The following is a 23066-nucleotide window of genomic DNA, read 5'->3' as shown; positions in this document are numbered from 1 at the left end:
TGCAGTGGCTTTCATTTTCCTGTTTGTTTTTATCAGTTCAATGTGTATGCATAATTTGAAAACTCAAGTAATACGAAGCCTATGACAAAAAGAAAAGCAGTCACTGGCACAACCCTCCCACTCCCCTAGTCATGCTCCCAAGAGGCAACCATTTCCAGTCCCATTGGCGGTTTCTTTGGCCTGCAGTGCTGTCATCTTTTCCCCTTCAGTTTAAACAGTAACTGTTAATTTTCTGCTATGGAAGATGAAGATTTAGTTCTCTTACACCAACACTGCCACATACTTCTCTTTCTCTAACTTCTGCATTCTAATATAGTATAATTTTTAGTGAAGTCTGTATTCAGTGTATACACTAAATGACTATGAAAAATATTTTTGCAACTTAGTACCTGACATGCCATAATCGCATTTCCTTTCTTTACAACTTACTGCTTTCCACAGAGTTACTAACTGTCTTTTTTTTGTTTGCTTTTCTTAATTGTCTGTATCCTTATCTCTGACTCATTCCCACATTGGAACTATAAAAATCCTTCCCAGTATGTTGAAATACCTCCATCAGTTTCATCTCTTTTTCTTGGGGACCCCCCTAGACCTCTTCATACTCGTAATCCATTCTGAAGTGGTTATTTTCATTATATGCTGCACAGCTGTTATTCTGGAAATTCTTCTCACCTCTTTTCTGTGTTAAAAGCCCTATTTCCTGGATTCTATGGCATATTTCTAGACTTACTTCCTAATTCTAAGGGCACACAACTCCAGAGGCTCTTGAGAAAGAGAGCATACAGCTTTTTGATATCTTTTTGTAAGGTTGGCTAAATATAGAATTCAAGGTTGAAATAATGCCTTCACAATTTTTAAGATGTTTTTTATCTTCTTACATCTAATATAGCTCCTGCTAAGTTCAGTGCTGTTTTTATTCTTAGTCCTTCATTATGTGGTCTGTTTTTAAGACATTTTTAAGATTGTTTTGTCTCCATTATTTTGAAGTTTGTTAATAACGTACTTTGCTGTCTTTTTTTTTTTTTTTTTTTAATCTAGATCGTAGATACTCACTAGCATTCAATCTAGAAACACATGTCCTTCATTGAGTTCTGGAAAAAATTTTTTAAGTGGTTCTTTGATAATTTCCTCCCATCCATTGTTTTTATTTTCTCTCTTTTTTTTTTTTTTTTTTTTTTTTTGAGGGGGGAGCATATCTCCTGATATTTGGACACTAGGCCTCCTGAAGTGGTCCTCCAATTTTCTTTTCTCCTACTTTCTATTTTATTGTCTGTTTTTATTCCAACTTCCAGGATAGTTCTTAATTTTTTCCTCTAATCTTTAAGTAAATTTGTATATACCAGCTTAATTTTCATTGCTCAACAGACCTTTATTATTCTCTAAATGTTTTTCTTTTTTTGTCTTACTCAGTTCTTATTTCATAGATATAATACCTTCTCATCTTTCTAAAGCTATTGATTAATGTTTTGTTTTATTTTAGGTTTTTCTGCTCCCTGCATTTTTTGTTTTCCTATGAGAACCTCTTTTTTTGTTTGTTTGGGTCTCAGCATGGAGACCTTCCTCAATGGTGACCATTGGCTGATCTTTCCTCTTCAATAGAGTGGTACCATTGAGCTCACTACAAGCTCTGTGTGAGATGGGGCTTGTCGGCTTAGAGGGTGATAAGGTGGGAATTTGGTTTTTTAATTAGGAGACCCTCGAATATTAGTGACTGTTCTGAGACCTGAGCAGAGAAAGCAAACTATTAAGAAGGCACATGTTCATTCAGCATTAAGGATTTTCATTGCAGGTTTTTGGGTTTTTTTGTTTTGTTTTGTTTTGTTTTTTTGAGACAGAGTCTCACTCTGTTGCCCAGGGCTAGAGTGCCATGGCGTCAGCCTAGCTCACAACAACCTCAAACTCTTGGGCTCAAGTGATCCTCCTGCGCCACCATGCCTAGCTAATTTTTTCTACATATTTTTAGTTGTCCAGTTAATTTCTTTCTATTTTTTAGTAGAGACAGGGTCTGGCTCTTGCTTAGGCTGATCTCAAACTCCTGACCTCGAGCGATCCTCCTGCCTCAGCCTCCCAGAGTGCTAGGATTACAGGTTTGAGCCACCACGCCTGGCCGCAGTTTTGTTTTGAATATAGCATCTCACCCTACTCTAGCTGCTTTTTCCTGGTGTTCCAGAGTCAACAATATGTGTGGTTCAGTTTCTCCAGAAAAGTAAAATCTTGTGGCATTTTTTTTTTTTTTTAGAATGAGGGAGAGACAGCTACCTGGCTAGTTGGAAAAAAAGAGGAAATCTGGAGTTCTAACTATCTTTGTACAAAATTTCAACCACTCCTCCTGTTTTCAGCCCCACCTTATGCTCCTGCCTTCAGAGGTACCTGTTGCCTCTAGTTTGAGTGTTTTCCTTCAATTATTTTGTTTCACATTGACTCCTTACAACTATCTTGCTGGCTGAGTAATTTTGGGCAGATTGTATAACTTCCCATATACTTCAGTTTTACTTATAAATTGGGAATAAGTCTTGGGGTTGTTGTGAGGATTCAATGTTAATATATATAAAGCACTTAACATCATGTCACGTACCATAGTAAGAGCTCTGTGAGTGTTTGCTATTTTTATTAGCTATAATCATTCTTGGGCTACCTTGTCATTTACTTATCCAACGAATTTTTAGCTTCCAAAATTTTAGTGATAGCTCGTCTACTGTTCTCTTTAGTTCTCTTTGTCCTTGTAGATTTTTTGAGGAAGCCTAGGTAAATAAACATATTTTAATCCATCATGTTTAAATTGAAGTCCCTTTTATCTATTTATAATAGAAATATTTCAATAGCTTTAAGGCCTTATAGCAGTATAAATACTACTTATGAAGTATTATATTTTGGCCAGGCATGGTGGCTCACACCTATAACCTGAGTGCTTTGGGAGGCTGAGGCAGGAGGACTGCTTGAGCCCAAGAGTTTGAGACTAGCCTGGGCAACATAGCCAGACCTGGTCTCTACCAAAAAAGCTTTTAAAAAAATTATCCAGGTGTGGTGGTGTGCACCTGTAGTCAGTCCCAGCTACTTGGGAGGCTGAGGCAGAAGGATTGCTTGAGCCCAAGAATATGAGACTACAGTGAGCTATGATTGTACCACTGCACTCAAGCATAGGCTACAGAGCAAGACCATGTCTCAAAAAGAAAAAAAAAGTACTATGTTTTGAAAATATTTTCACTTTCATACAATTTTTCTACTTATTCACTTCCTTACTAATTTTCATAATACTTTTAAAAGTACTTTATAGCAGCCCTAAAAGAATAGAAACTTTTGAGGCTGGGCACGGTGGCTCACGCCTATAATCCTAGCACTCTGGGAGGCTGAGGCAGGAGGATCAATTGAGGCCAGGAGTTTGAGGTTGCTGTGAGCTAGGGTGACGCCTCAGCCGTCTAACCTGGGTGACAGAGCAAGACTCTGTCTCAGAAGAAGAAAAAAAAAAACTCTTATGAAATCTATAATAGAATTGAATGTATATTTAACTTCTAAATCAATTTATTCATTACTTTGCCCAGATTTCTGCTAACAGTACTCGGCCCGCTTGTTGGTATACCAAACTTGGATTCTTTCCTGACCCTAGACCTTTTCCTCTGCCCTTATCGTCACTTTTCAGTGATGGAGGAAATGTTGGTTGTGCTGATGTAATTATTCAGAGAGCATACCCTGTACAGGTATGATATATTCTTGAACTTACTGTGTATTTCTTCCTTTTGAGACAATTAATTTGAATGTTCCCTCTTTACCATTTTTGTGTGTGTTTGTGTGTAACACATTATTACAGTGGATGGAGAAGACATCATCTGGATTATACATATTTCGCAATGAAAGAGAAGAAGAAAAGGAAGTAGTAAAATATGCAGAGGCCCAACAAAAGAGACTAGAAGCCTTACTCACTAAAATTCAAGCAGAATTTGAAGAGCATGAAGGTAAAATGAGTTATATGTTACAAATTCTTTATTTTTTACATGAGAACTAAGTTTCAGAGGCTTTCAATGTAACATTTATAATCAAGTGAGTTGTCTTTATTTTTGAATAATAGATTACTTTTCTAATTCTGAATCTTAATTTTTAAAAAAATATATTACACTGATATACAAGTAAGCATTGAACTGACCCCAAATTATCACATCTTTATTTAACACGCTGAGCTTTTATTACTTATAATTATCTTAGGCAATAAAACCTTGCACACTAATAGTACTTTTCAGAAATCTTAAGTATACTCCCTCTTAAGCTTCAGTCCTGAAGTATCGAGAGTATCCTTTTTTGGTACCAGAGAAAGAATAGCAACAAGGGAGAGAACTATGAGATTATTTTCCTCTAAGCCTTTTGTCACTCTTTTTCCTCAGTGTCCTTATCTACAGGATAGAAATTTTGCATTTTTGTCATTGTAGTTATTTTCATGTGTTGTCATACCTGGAACTAGGGCTTGTTATTTCTGTGCCATCAATTTTAATAATAAAAATCATAGCATTTTTTATGTTTAAAGGACATAAGTTTTACTTTATCCAATCTACCTATTTTTGTTGCTGAAGGTCTTATGCTTTCCTGCGTTTCCTATATTCCTGAATTTCCTAACGTTCTATTTAACTTCATGTCCTATATAAACCTGCAGAAAGATTGGACTCCTAATACTTCATTCGCTTAAAATTATCGCTAGCTCATAGTGTTTTCATGAATAAGTGAATCATGAATTCATTCACAGGCATACCTCAGGGATATTGGAGGCTTGGTTCCAGACCACTGTAATAAAGCCAATATCGCAATAGAGGAAGTCACGCAAATTTTTTGGTTTCCCAGTAGATGTAAAAGTTATGTTTACACTGTACTGTGGTCTGCTAAGTGTGCAATAGCATTATGCCTAAAAAACAATATACATAACTTAATTAAAAAATGCTGTGGTTTCCGGCGGTGACGGCCTTCCCACGAGAACATGCCTCTCGCAAAGGATCTCCTTCATCCCTCTCCAGAAGAGGAGAAGAGGAAACACAAGAAGAAGCGCCTGGTGCAGAGCTCAGATTCCTACTTCATGGATGTGAAATGCCCAGGATGCTATAAAATCAACAATGAAGATTGCTGCATTGAATGACTCTTCCTTTCATGAAAGATGATGCTGTTTGATAGCATTTTACCCAAGGTAGAACTTTCAAAATTAGAGTCAGCCCTCTCAAACCCTGCCCCTGATTTATGAACTAGGTTTATGTAATTCTCTAAACCCGTTGTTGTCATTTCAACAGTGTTCACATCTTTACCAGGAGTAGATTCCTTCTCAAGAAACCACCTTCTCTCTTTTGCTACAACAAGGGGATCCAGTTGTCATCTGTGGCATATATATCTTGCTCTGTAAACCTACATCTTGCTCTTGCTCTTGTTCTATAATCCTATCTTGCACCCCCTCGATAAATTTCACCTCATGCTTGCCTTAAGACAAAAAGAAAGGAAGAAACCACTTTCTTTGCTCATCCATAAGAAGCAACTTCTCATCCATTCAAGTTTTGTGATGAGATTACAGCCATTCAGTCCCGTCTGCAGGCTCCACTACTAATTCTCTTGCTGTTTCCACAACATCTGCAGTGACTTCTTCCACTGAAGTCTTGAACCCCTTAAAGTCATCCAGGAGGGTTGGAATCAACTTCTTCCAAATTCCTGTTAATGTTGATATTTTGACCTCTTCACATGTATCATGAATGTTCTTAATGGCATCTAGAATGATGAATTTTTTTTTTCCAGATGGTTTTCAATTTACTTTGCCCATATCCATCAGAGGAATCACTATGTATGGCACAATAGCCTTACAAACTGGATTTCTTAAATCCTAAGTCTTAAAAGTTGAAATTACTCCATGATCCATTTGCTGCAGAATGGATGTTATGTTAGAAGGCATGAAAACAACATTAACTCTCCTGTGCATCTCCATCAAACCACATGGGTGCACATTGTCAGTGAGCAGTAATATTTTGAAAGGAATTTTTTTTTATGAGCAGTAGATCTCAATAGTACTCTTAAAATATTCAGTAAATTATGCTATAAAAAGATGTGCTGTCATCCAGGATTGATTGTTCCATTTCTAGAGTACAGACATATTTAGCATAATTCTTAAGGGCCCTAGGATTTTGGGATGCTAAATGAGCACTGGCTTCAACTTCAAGTCACTAGCTTCATTAGCCCCTAACAAGACAGTCAGCTGAGCTTTGAAGCCAGGCATTGACTTTTCTTCTCTAGCTATAAAAGTCCTAGATAGCACCTTCTTCTAATATAAGACTGTTGCATCTACATTGAAAATCTATAGTTTAGTTTGATCGGGTGCCATTTATTTATTTTTGTTGCTGCTGTGATTGCTTTGGGGGTCTTCTGCATGTAGCTATCCAGTTTTCCCAGCACCATTTATTGAAAAGAGATTCTTTTCCCCAGTGTATATTTTTCTCTGCTTTGTCAAAGATTAGATGACCATATGCAGATGGTTTCATCTCTGGATTCTCAGTCGTGTTCCAAAGGTTTATATCTCTGTTCTTGTGCCAGTACCATGCTGTTTTAGTTACCATAGCCTTGTAGTACAGCTTGAAGTCTGGTAGACTGACACCTCCCAGTTTTTTGCTTAAGATTGCTTTGGCTATATGAGATCTTCTCTGGTTCCATACAAAGCATAGAATTATTTTTTCTAGATCTGTAAAGAATGATGATGGTACTTTGATGGGGATTGCATTAATTCTGTAGATCACTTTAGGTAGTATGGACATTTTAACAATGTTGATTCTGCCAATCCATGAGCAAGGTAGATTTTTCCATCTGGTTGCATCTTCTACAATTTTTTTTCTTAGTGTTTCATAGTTCTCCCTGGATATGTCTCTCACCTCCTTCATTAAATATATTCCTAGATATTTAATTTTCTTTGAGGCTATTGTAAAAGGTACTGCATTTTTTATTTGAATTTCTTCTTGACTGTTATTGGCGTATATGAATGCCTCTGATTTGTTTGTATTGATTTTGTATCCTGAGACTTTACTGAATTCATTTATCAATTCCAGGAGTCTCTTGGTTGAATCCTTGGAGTTTTCTACATATGATATCATATCATCAGCAAAGAGTGAGAGTTTGATCTCTTCCGCCCCAATTTGGACACTCCTAATTCCCCTCTCTTGTCTAATTGCTCTAGCAAGGACTTCCAGCACTATGTTGAATAGAAGTGGAGCTAGTGGGCAACCTTGTCTGGTTCTAATTCTGAGTGGGAATGGTTTCAATTTTTCCCAGGAAACTATCATTAGAGCGAATTGACAGCCTACAGAATGGGAGAAAATATTTGCTCTCTACACATCCGATACAGGGCTGATAACTATCTAGCACTCAAAAAAATCAACAAGAAAAAAATCAGGTAACCCCATCAATAAATAGGCAAAGGACATGAACAGAAACTTTTCAAAAGAAGATAGAATAATGGCCAGCAAACATATAAAAAAAATGCTCAACATCTCTAATCATTAGGGAAATGCAAATCAAAACCACAATGAAATATCACCTAACCCCAGCAAGATTGGCCTTTATCAAAAAAATCCCAAAACAACAAATGCTGGCAAAGATGTGGAAAGATAGGAACACTCTTAACACTGCTGGTGGGACTGCAAATTAGTGCAACCTCTGTGGAAAAGAATTTGGAGATACCTCAAAGAGCTAAAAATAGAAATACCATTTGATCCAGCAATAGCGCTATTAGGTATCTACCAAAAGGAAAAAAAGACATTCTATAATAAAGACGTCTACACTCGAATTTTATGGCAGCACAATTCACTATTGCAAGGATGTGGAAACAACCCAAGTGCCCATCAATGCATGAGTAGATTAATAAAATATGGTACATGTATACAATGGAATTATTACTCAATTATAAAAAACAGCGGTGATCTAGCACCTCTTATATTTCCTGGATAGAGCTTGAGCCCATCCTCCGAAGTGAGATATCACAAGAATGGAAGAATAGGCACTACATGTACTCGCCATCAAATTGGCACTAACTGATCAACACTGAGGTGCTCACACAGTAGTAATATTCTTTAGGGATTAGGGGGTTGGGGATGGGTAAACTCACAACTAGTGGATGCAGTGAGTGTTGTACCAGGAAAGGGCGCATCTCAAATCATGGTTTGGGTGTGGCAAAGTCATAACATGTAACAAAAATGTTTGTACCCCCATAATATCCTGAAATAAAAGAAAAAATCTGTAGTTTAGTGAATCTACCTTCATCAATGATCTTAGCTAGATCTTCTGGATAACTTGTTGCAGCCTCCCCATTGGCACTTGCTGCCTCATCTTGCACTTTCATGTTGTAGAGATGGCTTCTTTCCTTAAGCCTCATGAGCCAACCTCTGCTAGCTTAAGACTTTTCTCCTGCAGCCTCCTCGCCTCTCTTAACCTTCATAGAATTGAAGAGAGTTAGGGCCTTGCTCTAGATTAGATTTTGGCTTAAGGGAATGTCATGGCTGGTTTGATCTCCTATCCAGACGACTCAAACTTTCTCTGTAACAGCAGTAAGGCTGTTTGACTTTCTTATTATTCATGTGTTCACTGGAATAGCACTTTTAATTTCCTTTAAGAACTTTTCCTCTGCATTCACAACTTGGCTGTTTAGGACAAAAGGCCTACCTTTTGACCTGTCTCAGCTTTCAACATGCCTTCCTCACTAAACTTAATAATTTGTAGCTTGAGTTAAAGTTAGAGACGTGTGACACTTCCTTTCACTTGATCACTTAGAGGCCACTGTAGGGTTATTAATTGGCCTAACTTTAATATTGTGTCTCAGGGAATAGGGATGCCTACAGAGAGGGAAAAAGATGGGGTAATGGCTGGTTGGTGGAAGAGTCAGAACATAAACAACATTTATCAGTTAAGTTCACCATCTTATATGGGCGTGGTTTGTGGCACCCAAAACACTTACAATAGTAACATCAAAAGCTACTGATCACAGAGCACCATAACAGATAGAATAATGATGAAAAGGTTTGAAATTTTGTGAGAATTACCAAAATGTAACAGGGAGACACAAAATGAGCACATCCTGTTGGAAAAATGCTGCAAATAGGCTTGCTTGACACAGGATGCCACAAACATTCAGCTGGGGGGGGGCAATATTTGCGAAACACAATAAAGTGAAATGCTATAAAATGAGTATGCTTGTACTTAATGTCCAAATTACTTGAAGTAAACTCTGTATGACATTTTTTGACCATGTCAAATTTTCCTAGAAAACTTAGCAGGTAAATGGTTTATTTTTTAATGTCCCTTCTTTGGATATTTTTTGCTTGATTCTCTAGTTTTAGGGTTTTTTTTAAATTTTGATTTAGCTAATAAATGATGCTTTTTTTTCCCCCTAGAAAACACAGCTAAACAATATATACCACCACGTGCACTAACAAGACAGCAAGTCCATGCTCTGCAAGATGGTGCAGAGCTTTATGAAGCAGTGAAAAATGCACCAGATCCAGGTTACCTTGAGGTAGGTGAGAGAGTAAGAAGGCATATAATGAGCTTTGATCTTCATCCTTTAAGATAGGAAGTGTATTAACTCCCTAGCCTTTAGCAATATGTTGAAATGTTGCATTTGTGAAAGGGAACGTGTACATTTTCTAGGGTCCTCAGTGATACACCAAACCAATGTGGTATACTTTCGATTTTATACTAAGTGGAGGATGGGAGGGTTCAAGAATTTTAGATATTAAATGTAGTTTAAAATACAGGCAAAACTTGTTCAGCTTTAAGATAAAACAAGTATCTTCAAAGCACTGGCTTAGTTTCCATGTTCTTAGCTCTTTCTCAGTTTCTACCTAGAGCTTATTTCGTAATCCTCTACCTTAACAGTACTTAGGCAGGAAGGTTTCAGAAGCATTAAACTACGTTAGAAATAGCATAGCCTTTAGAATCATAGCTCTGCTATTTATTAAGTAAGCAAGTGGGAATAAAATAGCTATAAAATGGATATAAAATTTTTAGGAATAAATTAGGTAATATATATACAAAATTTCCACATAAATGTTAGTTACTATTTTTATAATATCATTTCATATATTAAGATAAGCTGCCTCCTAAACTAAGTTTTTAACACATTAACTGCCATGTGAGTTGTATTTTACACACACTAGTTTTGACCCCGGGGCTTCATGAAGCATATGTGACTTACACGTCTCTTTCACTTTGGGAGCCACATGAACTATTTTTCAAGTTGCATATAAAACATGCAGAGAAAACAATAAAAAATAACAATTTTTTGATTAAATTAGAAAGGATCATTTTGTTTTTGAAGTTTTTATTCTATTTTTGTAATAAAACACCATGGCCCCAAGGGAAAAAATTTTTTTCTAGTGTGGCAGTCAATATGTTAAACACCTGGATGTCTATAATAATTAACAGAAATTCTAGGATTAGTTTTCCAGATAGAAAGGAGAGAGAGGAAATATTTTATGTAAACTACTGGCTGTTTATTGATTTTATTTGATTTAATAAATCTTGTGAATATAGCCTTAACTTTCTTAAAGAGTGGAACTACAAAATAAACAGTACTTCATCAGTAGTGTGACCAGTGCTGTTCTGAATAGAATTTCCTCCTGTTCTCAAATGTTGCAACTTGGGCTCTCCCTGTGAGAAATAGTCCAGTTTTAAAGCCTGTAAGTATACTTGTCAGAAATCTGTAAGTTGAGGCTTTATTATGCTTTCCTGAAAAATTATTTGCCTCTATCTTTTCTAATATTATTTCATTTGCTGGAGTTTGTGCCTTCTTGAATCATCATGAAGATAGTTTTAATTTCATCCACCAAATTTAACAAAGTATTTTTAGTCTGGTTTCCTTTATAGAATTTACTGATATTATAAGGAGGAAATAAAGGGGCAGAATAACAGTTGGAGGACTAAGTTCTAGACCTGGTCCTGCCACTCTGTAACTGGACAAGAGATTTGTCATCTCATTCCCACCTTCTATCAAGGGAAAACCTCAGAGTAGGTTATCTCTAAGGCTCTAAGTGTTTATAATTCTACCAGATTTGACTTAGATAAAATTATTGTATTAATAATTCTTGGAGAAAAATGTAACCATCGATTTCTAAAATAGCCCTGTTAGAACTTTTCAGTGACAATGGTGAATGTTGTAGGCCTTCTGAAATCACAAGTTTAAAAAAATTATGTTTAAACATTGTCTGCCTATTTAGAAAGACCTTTGCAGGATGCAGAGATTGTATAGGCTTCTTCCCAGTACAGATTAGGATATTAAGATGTGTGAGGCAGCAGCAGTCTAGTATGTTATATGTCTAAATTCCATTTCCTATTTTGTTTATTTATTCATTTATTTATTTCGGTTATGCTGGGTAATATTCCCAAGAGGTACAGGTAGGAATTTGCTAAAGTGAGTAAGAGAGAAGTGTAGAGACAAAGATAAAAATGTTTGTAGTACATGTCTGTTTTAAATTGTATCTCCTGTTTCAAAGAGCTAATGAAATTATATGACAGGGGCTAAGAATGAAGGTTCTTGAGCCAGCTCTGCAAGTTTTCTTTGGACCTTAGTTTTATTATCTACAACATGGAAACACCTCATAGGATTGTTTTGAGGATTAAATGAGTTAATGCATTTACCACACATAGGTCTATTTCTCAAGTATAGTGAGCGTTCAAATGTTAGCCATTTATAATGTATATGATGATGATTATGATTATTAGAGTACATTTATAATTAGGGGATTGTTTTTGCAGAGGGGAAATTTGTTGAGAATTAGTAACAGTAACCTGAGAATTAGTAACCTGAGAATATTATGTGATAAACTGAGTACATTAATCCATACCCTTCAGATGAACTCAATTCTGTTGTATTTATTCCCATTTAGAGTGATCCAGTTACAATAGATGGGACTTTTTTGTTTTGTTTGCTTTTTATTCCAATATTTTAAATGGTCACAGGATTATTTCAGTGAAGAGCAGTTAAGAGCCTTGAATAATTACAGACAAATGTTGAATGATAAGAAACAAGCACAGATCCAGTTGGAATTCAGGAAGGCTATGGAGTCTGCTGAACAAGGCGAACAAGGTTTATCAAGGGATGTTACAACTGTGTGGAAGTTGCGTGTTATAAGCTATGCAAAAAAGGAAAAAGATTCAGGTCAGTGTGTAAATGTTTTGTTTTTATCACTTTTGTTAAGTTAAAAAATAATCTTATTAATAAAATGATTACAAATGCTAGGTAAAGTATAAAGTTAGTTTATATCAGAGGAGCAAATTGGACTACCAGTGCCTACAATCCTTAGTCTTTATTATCTGTTTTGATTTTTAGACAAGAATTTTAATGAGTATCAGTTCTTCCCATTGTGTCTTTTTCATATTTTTCTCAACAGTTATATTGAGTGTCTGGCGTCCATCATCAGATTTATATACCCTGTTAACAGAGGGAAAGAGATACAGAATCTATCATCTTGGAACATCAAAATCTAAAAGTAAATCTAAAAAAGCTAACATACAGTTAGCAGCAACAAAAAAAACTCAGTATCAACAACTACCGGTACAAACCTTTCATTGTAATTTATAATTTTTTTTCCTTTTTTATTATAATTTTTCAATTTTGATAAATGCATATTAAGTTATAGACATTCCAAATATTGAATGTTTTATTTTTTATAGGCTTCAGATGAAATCTTATTCCAGGTTTACCAGCCAAGGGAGCCCCTTCACTTCAACAGATTATTAGATCCAGACTTTCAGCCACCTTGTTCTGAGGTGGACCTAATAGGATTTATAGTTTCTGTTGTGAAAAAAACAGGTAATATACAGTGTATTTAATTGTAGCTTTTTATTGATTCTTATAAAAAACATTGTCTTTTAAAATTTGCTTTCCTTATGATTAGTTGGAGTTACCAGCTAGCAAATTTGCTAACTAGTGATTTGAAAGTAAGCTTCTTTTAACAAACTGATTCTTAATGAAAAGCAATTCTACATTATTTCTAGGTCACAATTTATATCCCATTCGGTGCTACTTAATTTTTTTAATTGCTAAAAAAAAAATGTTTTCCAATATATTCGTAATTACTAGACAAATAATTATAATCTACCTTTGTAGTTAGCTGAGATTCAAACCTCCAATATCTTCAGCTTTTACTACTCACCAGCATCTTAGCTAATTCATCTATATTTTATACTTAAACATGATATTGCACATTCCTCTTTCCATATATCTTATCTATAAAGCCATACTCTCGTTTACCTAAGTACTGCACAGGTGTCAAGGCCCGGCCTTGATTCCTAGTTAAGCACAGAGCCTTCCATTTATTTATTTACTTAGTTATTTATTTATTTTTTTACTTAGAAACAGGATCCTGCTCTATCATCCAGGCTGGAATCCAGTGGCGCAACTGTAGCCCACTGCAACCTCTAGTTCTTGGGCTTGAGTATCCTCCTGCCTCAGCCTCCTGAGTAGCTGGGACTATACGCATGCACCACCATGCCCAGCTAAATTTTTAATTTTTTGTGAAAGTGAGGTCTGTGTTGCCCAGACTAGTCTCGAATTCCTAGGCTCAAGCAATCCTCCCACAGTACAGAGATTACAGGCATGAGCCACTGCACCCTGCCTCCGTTTATTGATTATATGTTGTATTCCAGGCACCTTAACCTCATCTCCTAGCACTCTCCCCCACCACTCCCTGATTCTACTCCAGCCATAGTGGCACCTTCCTTGCTGCCTCATCTTAGAGCCTGTGCACTCACTGCTCCCCCTTCCAGAAATATTTTCCCCAGGGAGCCACATGGCTGGCTTTCTTGACTCCTTCAGGTTTCTGGTTAAATGAAACCTCGCAAGAGGCCCTTCCCTGACCACCCTTTGTAAAAAAGCAGTACCTCCACTCCCCAGCCCAGCACTATTTCTCCCCTTTACTCTACTTCATTTTTCTCCGTAGCACTCCTCAGCACCTGATAATCTATATTTATCTGTTTTTCTCTCTCTCTTCTATAATACAAGCTCTATAAGGCAGGGACTTTGTTTTTGTTGTATTCTCAGCTCTTAAAACAGCATGTGTTATAGGATAGGGTCTCAAATATTTGGGGGATTCCTTGTTTACCATCTGCTGTGCCATGGTTTCTCCCTTCCTTTGTTCTTTGGCTAAAGTTTATTGTCAGTCTTTTTTTTGAAAAGACAAGTGTACCATATTCCATGAGGTCCTCATATGTTTGAAATGTGTACCTGTTGCCAAAATTTTAAGACTTTATCTTGGTTAGATATAATATTATGGAATCATACTTTTTCCCCTTCCCTCAGCACTTTGTAGAAATTGTTCTTTTGGCATTGAATAATCTGGGACCAGCCTGATTTTTTCCCCCCCATTTAAGTAATTTTCTGTTTTGAGGTGGGGAGAGACAGAGTCTCACTCTGACGGCCTGGCTAGAGTGCACTGGCGTCAGCTCACAGCAACCTCAAACTCCTGGGCTCAAGCGATCCTCTTGCCTCAGCCTCCCGAGTAGCTGGGACTACAGGTGCGCACCATCACCAGCGCCCCTACCCCCAGCTAATTTTTTATATTTTTAGTAGAGGCAGGGTCTCTTGCTCAGGTTGGTCTCAAACTCCTGAGCTCAAGTGATCCTCCTGCCTCGGCCTCCCAGAATGCTAGGATTACAGGCGTGAGCCACTATGCATGGCCTGGGTGATTTTCTTTTTATGCCTGAATGCCTGAAGATTTATGTTTTGAAGTACAAAATTAAGCTATGTCTTGGTATAAGCATTCTGTATATAGTTCTCCTGGAACATGGGATGTTCATGTAATCTGTGGATACAGTGCTTTATTTTGGGGAAATTTTATAATATCTTTGAGTGTATCTGCTGTTCTATTTATATTGGAATTCCTACTTTAAGAATGTCAATGAGCTTTATGTTGAATTATTTTTCGTTTTGTTTTATCTCTTCTCTGATTCTATTTCTTTGTCTTCCATCTTTATTCACCATGATTATATCCAGCCTTTATGTCCTTGATTTTATTTTCTGCAGTGTTTTATTTCTTGCTATGTGTAATGCTTGTGTCTGTCTCATTGTGATGATATATTGATGCCTTCAATTTATTTCTTTCATCCTACAATCTCCTTTTCATCTTACAGGGCTATTTAACATCTCATAGTCAGGCTTTTATTTTATTAAATATGTGTTCTTAGTAGTAGCATGAATCAGTTATGAAGAATTTAAGAATTTTCTTCTATTCATTCAGTTTTGTTTCCTTATGGATTTTGCACTGTCTTTTGCTGTGCTCTTTTCTCCTTGTTTTTAAATGTATTTTGTGTGATTAGTTGTGTTTCAATCCTTCGTGGGTTTTTCTTTGACTATATTATGTTAATATGCTACATTGTTGCCATACCATTTTATTTCATCTTGGTCATACTTGGGTGACTCTCTTTGTATATTTTATTGTTAGAGAGTGGATAACTTATTCATTTATTCAATCAATATTTATTGAATGACTATTATGTACTAGACACTAAGTGCTGAGTACATGTCAATGAACAAAACAGACAAGAATCCTTGCCCTCATGGAATGAATGTTATAATGGGGGAGGGGGATCACAAACCAAATAAATAAGTATTAATAATATATATAAACATTTGTATATATAGTTTTCTTAGTGAGTGCTAAGGAAGAAAAATGTAAGGAAAAGGAGATAGTGTCGGAAAAGAAAGAAGTATGTCATTTTAGATAGAGAGGTGAGGAAAGACATCGCTAAAAAGTTGACCTTTGAGTGAGGCATGTGGACATCTGGGGAAGAACATTCCAGGTACTTAAAAAGGCCATGATGCAGCAAGAGGATGCTTGGTGCCTTTAAGCATTGGCAGAGGCCAGAGAGTGAGCAGTAACATCCAGGGAGAGAGGCAGTGAAGGACCAGGTCGTGCAGCAGTCCTTGTATGGACTTTAACTTTTTATTGAGAATGACAGAAGTCACAGGAAGGTTTCAAATAGAGTCTGCCTTAGGGTCATAGGATCACTCTGGCTGTTGTGTTGAAAATAGGCTGTAGGGGGCGTGAGGGTACAGAGACGGAAGCCATTTGGAGGCTATTAGAAGAATTTAGGCAAGAGATGATAATGATCTACCAGACAAAAGCAATGGCTGTGGTGAGAAGCAGTCAGATTCTGGTTGTATTTTGAAGGTAGAGGGACAGTGTGGGATGGTCTGAGCATCAGGAAAAATGGAGTTGCCACTTAGTGGAGAAGACTGCAAGAAAACCAAGTAGGTGGGGAAGGTGGGTGCTCAGTTGTAGATGGTTAAGTTTTAGATGCTTATTAAGCATCTAAATAGAAATGTCTACTTGACAGTTGGTTACATAGGAGTTTGTTCTAGATGAGGTAACTAGGACTATGGGAGTAGATAGAGAAGAAAAGAGATCCAAGGCCTGATTCAAGCACTTTGATGCAGGTTGCTTCCAACATTTTATAATTACAGTGCTTCAATGAGTAACTTCATTCACAGGTGTTTTCATGAACTTTGTTTGTGTGTATTTTACTATTGTTAGGGTCTATCTTCAGAATGGAGTACTAGAAGTGGGATTGCTGAGTGGAAAGGTAAATGCATATGTAGCTTTGCTAGGTGTTCCCAAATTTTTCTCCGGAACAGTTGCACAGATCTGTACTTCTACCAGCAATGTGTGAGTATACCTGCCCATGGCCTCGGTAACAGAATGTGTTGCATACTGGCATTGAAATTTTAGCAATATAAGCAACAGGTCATTTTGGAAATCTTGAACTTTCTGTAACTTCAGCTGGTTTTATTTGTTTTTGTCATTAGAATATACCAAAATGGGCATTATTAGATTCCTTGCATTTTTTAATTTTCCGACACATACATAATAATGACTTTTTTTTTTTCATTCTAGGGTTTGCTCCTTTGGTATATTTGTCAGACGAATGTCATAATTTATTGGCAATAAAGTTTTGGATAGATCTCAATGAAGACATAATTAAACCTCATGTGTTAATTGCTGCAAGCAACCTCCAGTGGCGCCCAGAATCCAAATCAGGAATTCCTACTTTATTTGCTGGAGATTTTTCTGTGTTTTCTGCCAGTCCAAAAGAGAGCCACTTTCAAGAGATGTTCAACAAAATGAAAAATGCTGTTGAGGTAAAATTCCTTTCAGCATTACCACACATTTTGATAGTTTCCTATTTTGATAGTCAAGTATCAAGGAAGTGGCTTTTATGCCAGTTGCATAGTTTAGATAGTGTTAATATATAAGGTAAAGTTTCATTATAAATTAATTGTCCATCAACCTCAGGAGATGGGGGAATGACAGCTACCAGGAAGAAAAGAATGATTTGAAGGGAATTGAGTTAGGAGAAATTGTAAGTAAGATGTTCAGAGATACAAACCATGTAGGCAAACTGGAAATTGGTAACAAGGATAATACCTATTATCTGTGAGTTCACAGCAGTTGACAGTGTAATTAGTTAATAATATATAGATTACAAGTTTACATTTAAACTCCATATCTAGTGTCTTAAATAGTTTGTACTTCTTTGGTTTGAATTAATCTTAAATAAGAGGCACTAAAATTATTTTCCATAGATCATGTATGCATTTTATGCTCAAATCTATATATGCATCATGTAATAATATTAGCTAATGTTTATTGAGTGCTTACTATGTATTAGGCTTTGTTCTAAGCCTGTCTTACTTAATTCTTCCTATATCCTTATGAAGTAGGGAACTGTTTTTCTATTTTATCAGTGAGAAACAGATTAGAGAGATTAAGTGGCCAGGATTCATACTTAGGTCATCTGGGGCCTGGCACAGTGGCTCACACCTGTAATCCTAGCACTCTGAAAGGCTGAGGCACAGGAGGATTGTTTGAGGTCAGGAGTTCAAGACCAGCCTGAGCCAGAGCGAGACCCCATCTTTACTAAAAATAGAAAAAATGAGCCAGGCATGGAGGCATGCACCTATAGTCCCAGCTACTCAGGAAGCTGAGGCATGAGGATTGCTTGAGCCCAGGAGTTTGAGGTTGCTGTGAGCTACGCTGACGCCTCGGCACTCTAGCTTGGAGGACAGAGCAAGACTCTGTCTAGAAAAGAAAAAAAATAGGCCATCCAAATGCAGAGCCTAAACTCTTAACTGCTATGTGATGCTGCCTCCCAGTAAAATTTTGTATTTCAAGAATTGGTAACTAGTAAAGAATCCACAAAAAATAAGCCTCTTAATTCTGTAGTTTAATATTTGAAATACGTGTTACTCAAATTTTATGTAAATTATATTTTAAGAATATTAGAGTAGCTAGCTGTATAAAGGAAGCTTGTTAATATTTTACCTAAAGATTCAATGTGTATAGTCTTTATCTAGTCTAACTAGATAATACTCTTTCTAGTTTTTAAATTGGGGGTGGGAGTTGCATTCATTATTTGGCTCCCATACAGAGTACCTACTGTTTACCTCCAGGGTTTTCTATGAGACCTGTTCAAGGACAGTTCACTAATCCTGCTGTTTTTAAAGTTTTACAAAATACTGTCATGAATTAGGTTAAATCATATGAAATTGTTGGTATTTGACTAGTTGTGATTTCTCAAACAGTTTGATTTAGTTTAACCTGCACATTGTTTCAGTTAGTTCTTAGAATAGACATGAGGTAGGTGAGGCAGTTCTCTCATTTTACTAACCTAAGGAGTATTCTACAGATGTTAGATGGTTTCCAGCTGTTAGGTAGTAAATAGAGCTGGAACTTGAGCCCTAATCTTCCAACTCCAATCCAGTATCATATGGTACCTTTCTCATTAAACTAGATAGCTGGGGAGATCTTTTTCCTTCATACACATACATACTCACTGTCCTTCATTTGCCATCTAATTTTGGGTGTCTCATTCTTTTTTGGTCTGAATTTTTATTTCTGGCTTTAAAGGAAATAATTTCTGAAAACATAAATATGTGGGTTTGCAATTTACAAAATAGCTTTTTAAATTTATTTTCTTAGAATATTGATATATTTTGCAATGATGCCGAAAACAAGCTTATGCATATGCTTAATGCAAATAATCCCAAGTGGTCCACCCCAACTACAGACTATACTTCAGAGCCATCCACTGCTCAAACAGTCCTTGGTACAGGAAATAAGTTTCTGGTAAGTTACTGTAAACTTAAGGAATATTATAAAGATTATGTATGGAGGCAACAATATATTCTGGTGTATACCTAATTAACATGGTAAAATGTAATTAAACTTATTTAAAAAGTGTGATAGTTATGCGGCTCCTATAGGTATATATTATTTGGAATTTTAATCTTGTTATTGAAGCAAGAATGTAAAACTCTTTGGGGGCAAATTTCACAAACAGGTGCTTTTGCTTTTAGCCTCCCAAATCCATGTGATTGAAAAGCCCTTTTTGCCTTTTTCTTTTTGCTTAAAGAACTGTTCCATACAAGGCCGGGCACGGTGGCTCACGCCTGTAATCTTACCACTCTGGGAGGCCGAGGCAGGCGGATTGTTTGAGCTCAGGAGTTCCAGACCAGCCTGAGCAAGAGCGAGACCTCGTCTCTACTAAAAATAGAAAGAAATTATACGGACAGCTAAAAATATATATAGAAAAAATTAGCCGGGCATGGTGGCGCATGCCTGTAGTCCCAGCTACTCGAGAGGATGAGGCAGTAGGATCGCTTAAGCCCAGGAGTTTGAGGTTGCTGTGAGCTAGGCTGATGCCATGGCACTCACTCTAGCCTGGGCAACAGAGTGAGACTCTGTCTCAAAAAAAAAAAAAGGAACTGTTCCATACAATTAGGGTTATTTCTAAGCTCAGTTTTAACTCATTAAATTACAGTAGAAGCATATTAAGCTAAAGTCTTTAATATTGGCTAAAGGCTAATTCTTAAATAACTAACACTTGCTAAATGTATCTATATTAACTCATTGAGTAAGTCTTCACTTAACATCATCATTACGTTCTTGGAAACCAATTTAAAGTGAAACGACATAGAACGGAACAAATTTTTTTCATCAGGGTTGCAAGATCATGTAGAAGGAAATGACATTATTCACGGACCTGCTGTACATCGTTTCACTTAAAGTTGCAGTTTCCAAGAACTTGTTCACAACATTTAGTAAGGACTTACAGTATTGTCCCTGTTTTACAGATGATAAGACTATGGTATAGAGAGAGGTTAAGCAACTACCTAAGGTCACAAAGCTAGAAACGTAGCTATTAGAACCCAGAAGTGTGTGTTCTTAAAATGGCTTTAAAGTGCTTATCTTTGTTTAACCTATTAATAATTTAAAAGAAAAGATTAAAGCATAAGTGACATCCCTACCTCCTTTTTTTAATCTTTTACTATGAATACTCTTCATCTTTTTTTATGTCATTTTTATACACTTATGCAAAGTTATTTCCTTCTGGAATAGGGATAATACAAATATCTCTTGAAATTATCTTACCTATTACCGGTTAGGGGAACAAACACGTATGTGGTATTTGTGTGCTTAAATATTTTTAATGAAAAGTTAATTTGATTTTGTTTTATATGTTAGTAACATGATTATGATAGGCTACTTTTAATTTTTTATTAGATGCCTTCTCCTAATAGTGAGATAAATTATCAAAGTCCTTTATCACTTTGTACGCCAAAAGGGAAGCCTGTTTCCATGCCTGTATCAGCCCAAATGACTTCTAAGTCTTGTTGTAAAGGGGAGAAAGAGATTGAAGACCCAAAAAGCTGCAAAAAGAGAAGAGCCTTGGATTTCTTGAGTAGACTGCCTTTACCTCCACCTGTTAGTCCCATTTGTACATTTGTTTCTCCAGCTGCACAGAAGGCATTTCAGCCACCACGGAGTTGTGGCACAAAATATGAAACACCTATAAAGAAAAAAGAATTGAATTCTCCTCAGGTGACTCCACCTAAAAAATTCAATGAAATATCTCTTTTGGAAAGTAATTCAATAGCTGATGAAGAACTTGCATTGATAAATACCCAAGCCCTTTTGTCTGGTTCAGCAGGAGAAAATCAATGTATATCTATCAGTGAATCCACTAGGACTGCTCCCACCAATTCAAAAGATTATCTCAGACTGAAAAGGCATTGTTCTACATCTCTGATCAAAGACCAAGAGAATTTCCAAGCAAGCACAAAAGATTGTGAGACTAATATGCAGGACACAAGTATAATAAAAAATATATCTAAGAGATTGCAAAGGCGACAAAAACAAAAATGACAATAAGTTAGTTATTGACTCTTAATCTTTCCAGTTTGTAAGATATACACAGTTTCAAACTGCACATCAGTATTTATGTTGCATAGCAAGAAAAGAAACTAAATAATTTCAGGTGTACCTAGGTGTTTGTATGTCATAGGGATTGTCTTTGACTGTATAGTAACATACTTTTATTTCAGTTGTATATCTTAAAACTGTACATTTATTAGCTAATCAAGGGGAAAAAATCTCCTTTAAATCTTTATGATTGGATTTCATCACAAGTATTATTTTACAAACGAAATAAACATACTATTTTCTTTTAGATTGTGTCATTGATTAAATGAAATGAGGTTTCTTAGTACAGTTATTTTGACATAGATAATTCCTTTTAGTTCCTATTTTAGGGGATTATTTTTTTAGAGGTAACTTGCTATGAAATAGTTTTCCTTAGTACCTGTGTTGGTTCTGCTGTAGTTTTATCCAGTTCAAAAGTCAGGATGAATAAGATATTACAGTGGTGTTTTCTTTTCACTGATTCTTCATTCTTAAATCAGAATGTCTACAAGAAAAATAGAACCTTTAACTCCTTTTTATGATGCCAATGTGATCTCTGAAATTAAATTACTTCAATTAAAAATTCAAATACTTTAAATCAGAAGCATATTTAATAGAGCTAATTTTTTTTTAACAAAATGGTCATCCAGACTGAAACTTCTGAGACCATCTTGCTTTCAAATTGGCACGGTTTCTGCCTGCTTTGTTTTTAGCACTATCACAGGACCCAGACATACTCCCTTTTAAACCTGCCACCAAGCAGGTTAGTTCAATTTAAGATAATACTTCCATTATCTTAAATAATGATATCTGAAATAAGCTCTTATGCTTTCTTATGTAGTTCTAAATAGGAGCTAATAGCATGGAGAAGTTCTTAAAGCAGGTGTTTTAATGTCTTAAATTTATATATAATATCACATTCTCAAATCTAATTATAAAAACATTTCAAAGCCAAAAATAAGTCCTTTTAAAAATTGACATTTTTCCTTCCATAACCGTGATCTAAGATTTTTCTCTCCTCTAAAAAGCATTAGCATAATAGTCTATTCTGCTATTCTTTTTAACTTAAGCGTTTTGCAAGTCTTATTAATGTGATTTAAGTTTTATTCGTAAACAATTGAGTCTTCCCATACTAATCATTTTCCCAGTGATTCACTCTAGAGAAAGGAATAAAACTTTTGAGTTTCAGGTGAACACAAAGAATTTTAAGAATTTAACCTTTTCTTTTTGGAATCCTTGGAAAAACTGCTAATTATCTCCTCCATTCTTATTCTCATTTAGACCACCCATTACAGAGAGATCTAATGCACACATTCCTTTTTATAAATTGTAAATAACATCCAAGCTATATGAACAAAGTATGAAGTTTGAATGTATGTATATATTATCCCCAAAAAGTAACGATTTAATGATTACAAAGTCAACATGTATGATAAGAGATAAAGGGTAAAGCAGTTTATTCAACAATCATTTAATGAGAGTCTATTGCGTATATAAAGCACTTGCCAGCTGTATGAATGATGCAAACAGTAAACACAAAACAACACAAATCAATGTTGGGTGTTCAAAAAATTATATAAATCAGGAGCCATGGGAGTTGAAAACTAGATCACTTTTATATGGGATAAAGTTGGCAGCATTTAATCAATTTTTATGTCTCAAACCAGTATTTCAGGGGTCATCTAGGAAAAGAGACGTAAATAGGCCAGAAAACTATTCTTCAGAGCTATATAAAAGCTCTGGATCTATAACCAAGAGCCACTGCTCCACAGTGGTCACTCACTTAGCTCAGGTGAACCAAAATCCCTAAGCAGCCAGCCAGCCAGCCAAATC

At 36.0% G+C, this 23066-nt stretch overlaps 2 protein-coding genes across 9 annotated transcripts in view; one reads left to right on the top strand and one right to left on the bottom strand.

The window, feature by feature from the left end:
* Nucleotides 1-21501, top strand: part of BRCA2 (BRCA2 DNA repair associated) — a 59233-nt gene extending 37732 nt beyond the window's left edge. Inside the window, exons 18-26 of the mRNA XM_045566947.1 lie at nucleotides 3540-3695; nucleotides 3806-3950; nucleotides 9387-9508; nucleotides 11953-12151; nucleotides 12384-12547; nucleotides 12667-12805; nucleotides 16887-17131; nucleotides 18972-19118; nucleotides 20556-21501. Coding sequence (XP_045422903.1) covers nucleotides 3540-3695; nucleotides 3806-3950; nucleotides 9387-9508; nucleotides 11953-12151; nucleotides 12384-12547; nucleotides 12667-12805; nucleotides 16887-17131; nucleotides 18972-19118; nucleotides 20556-21197 — 1959 coding nt within the window. The 3' untranslated portion in view covers nucleotides 21198-21501. The remainder of the gene's footprint in view (nucleotides 1-3539; nucleotides 3696-3805; nucleotides 3951-9386; nucleotides 9509-11952; nucleotides 12152-12383; nucleotides 12548-12666; nucleotides 12806-16886; nucleotides 17132-18971; nucleotides 19119-20555) is intronic.
* The window catches only part of N4BP2L1 (NEDD4 binding protein 2 like 1), an 82076-nt gene that overhangs the window by 34642 nt on the left and 24368 nt on the right, over nucleotides 1-23066 (bottom strand). For 4 of the 8 annotated variants that reach the window (XR_006738863.1, XR_006738856.1, XR_006738862.1 and 1 more), the window contains 3 exons: nucleotides 21634-21738; nucleotides 20749-20841; nucleotides 11869-12424 (listed from right to left, as the gene is read on the bottom strand). The gene's annotated coding sequence lies outside the window, so the exon portion shown is untranslated. Of the gene's footprint in view, nucleotides 1-11868; nucleotides 12425-20748; nucleotides 20842-21633; nucleotides 21739-23066 lie in introns of those variants that run through there. The other 4 variants (XR_006738860.1, XR_006738859.1, XR_006738858.1 and 1 more) reach the window with 2 other exon arrangements.

Source organism: Lemur catta, chromosome 13 (assembly GCF_020740605.2).
Source record: "Lemur catta isolate mLemCat1 chromosome 13, mLemCat1.pri, whole genome shotgun sequence".
Lineage (NCBI taxonomy): Eukaryota > Metazoa > Chordata > Mammalia > Primates > Lemuridae > Lemur > Lemur catta.
The sequence above is the reverse complement of the archived record's forward strand: the minus strand, read 5'-3'. Positions and strand labels throughout refer to the sequence as shown.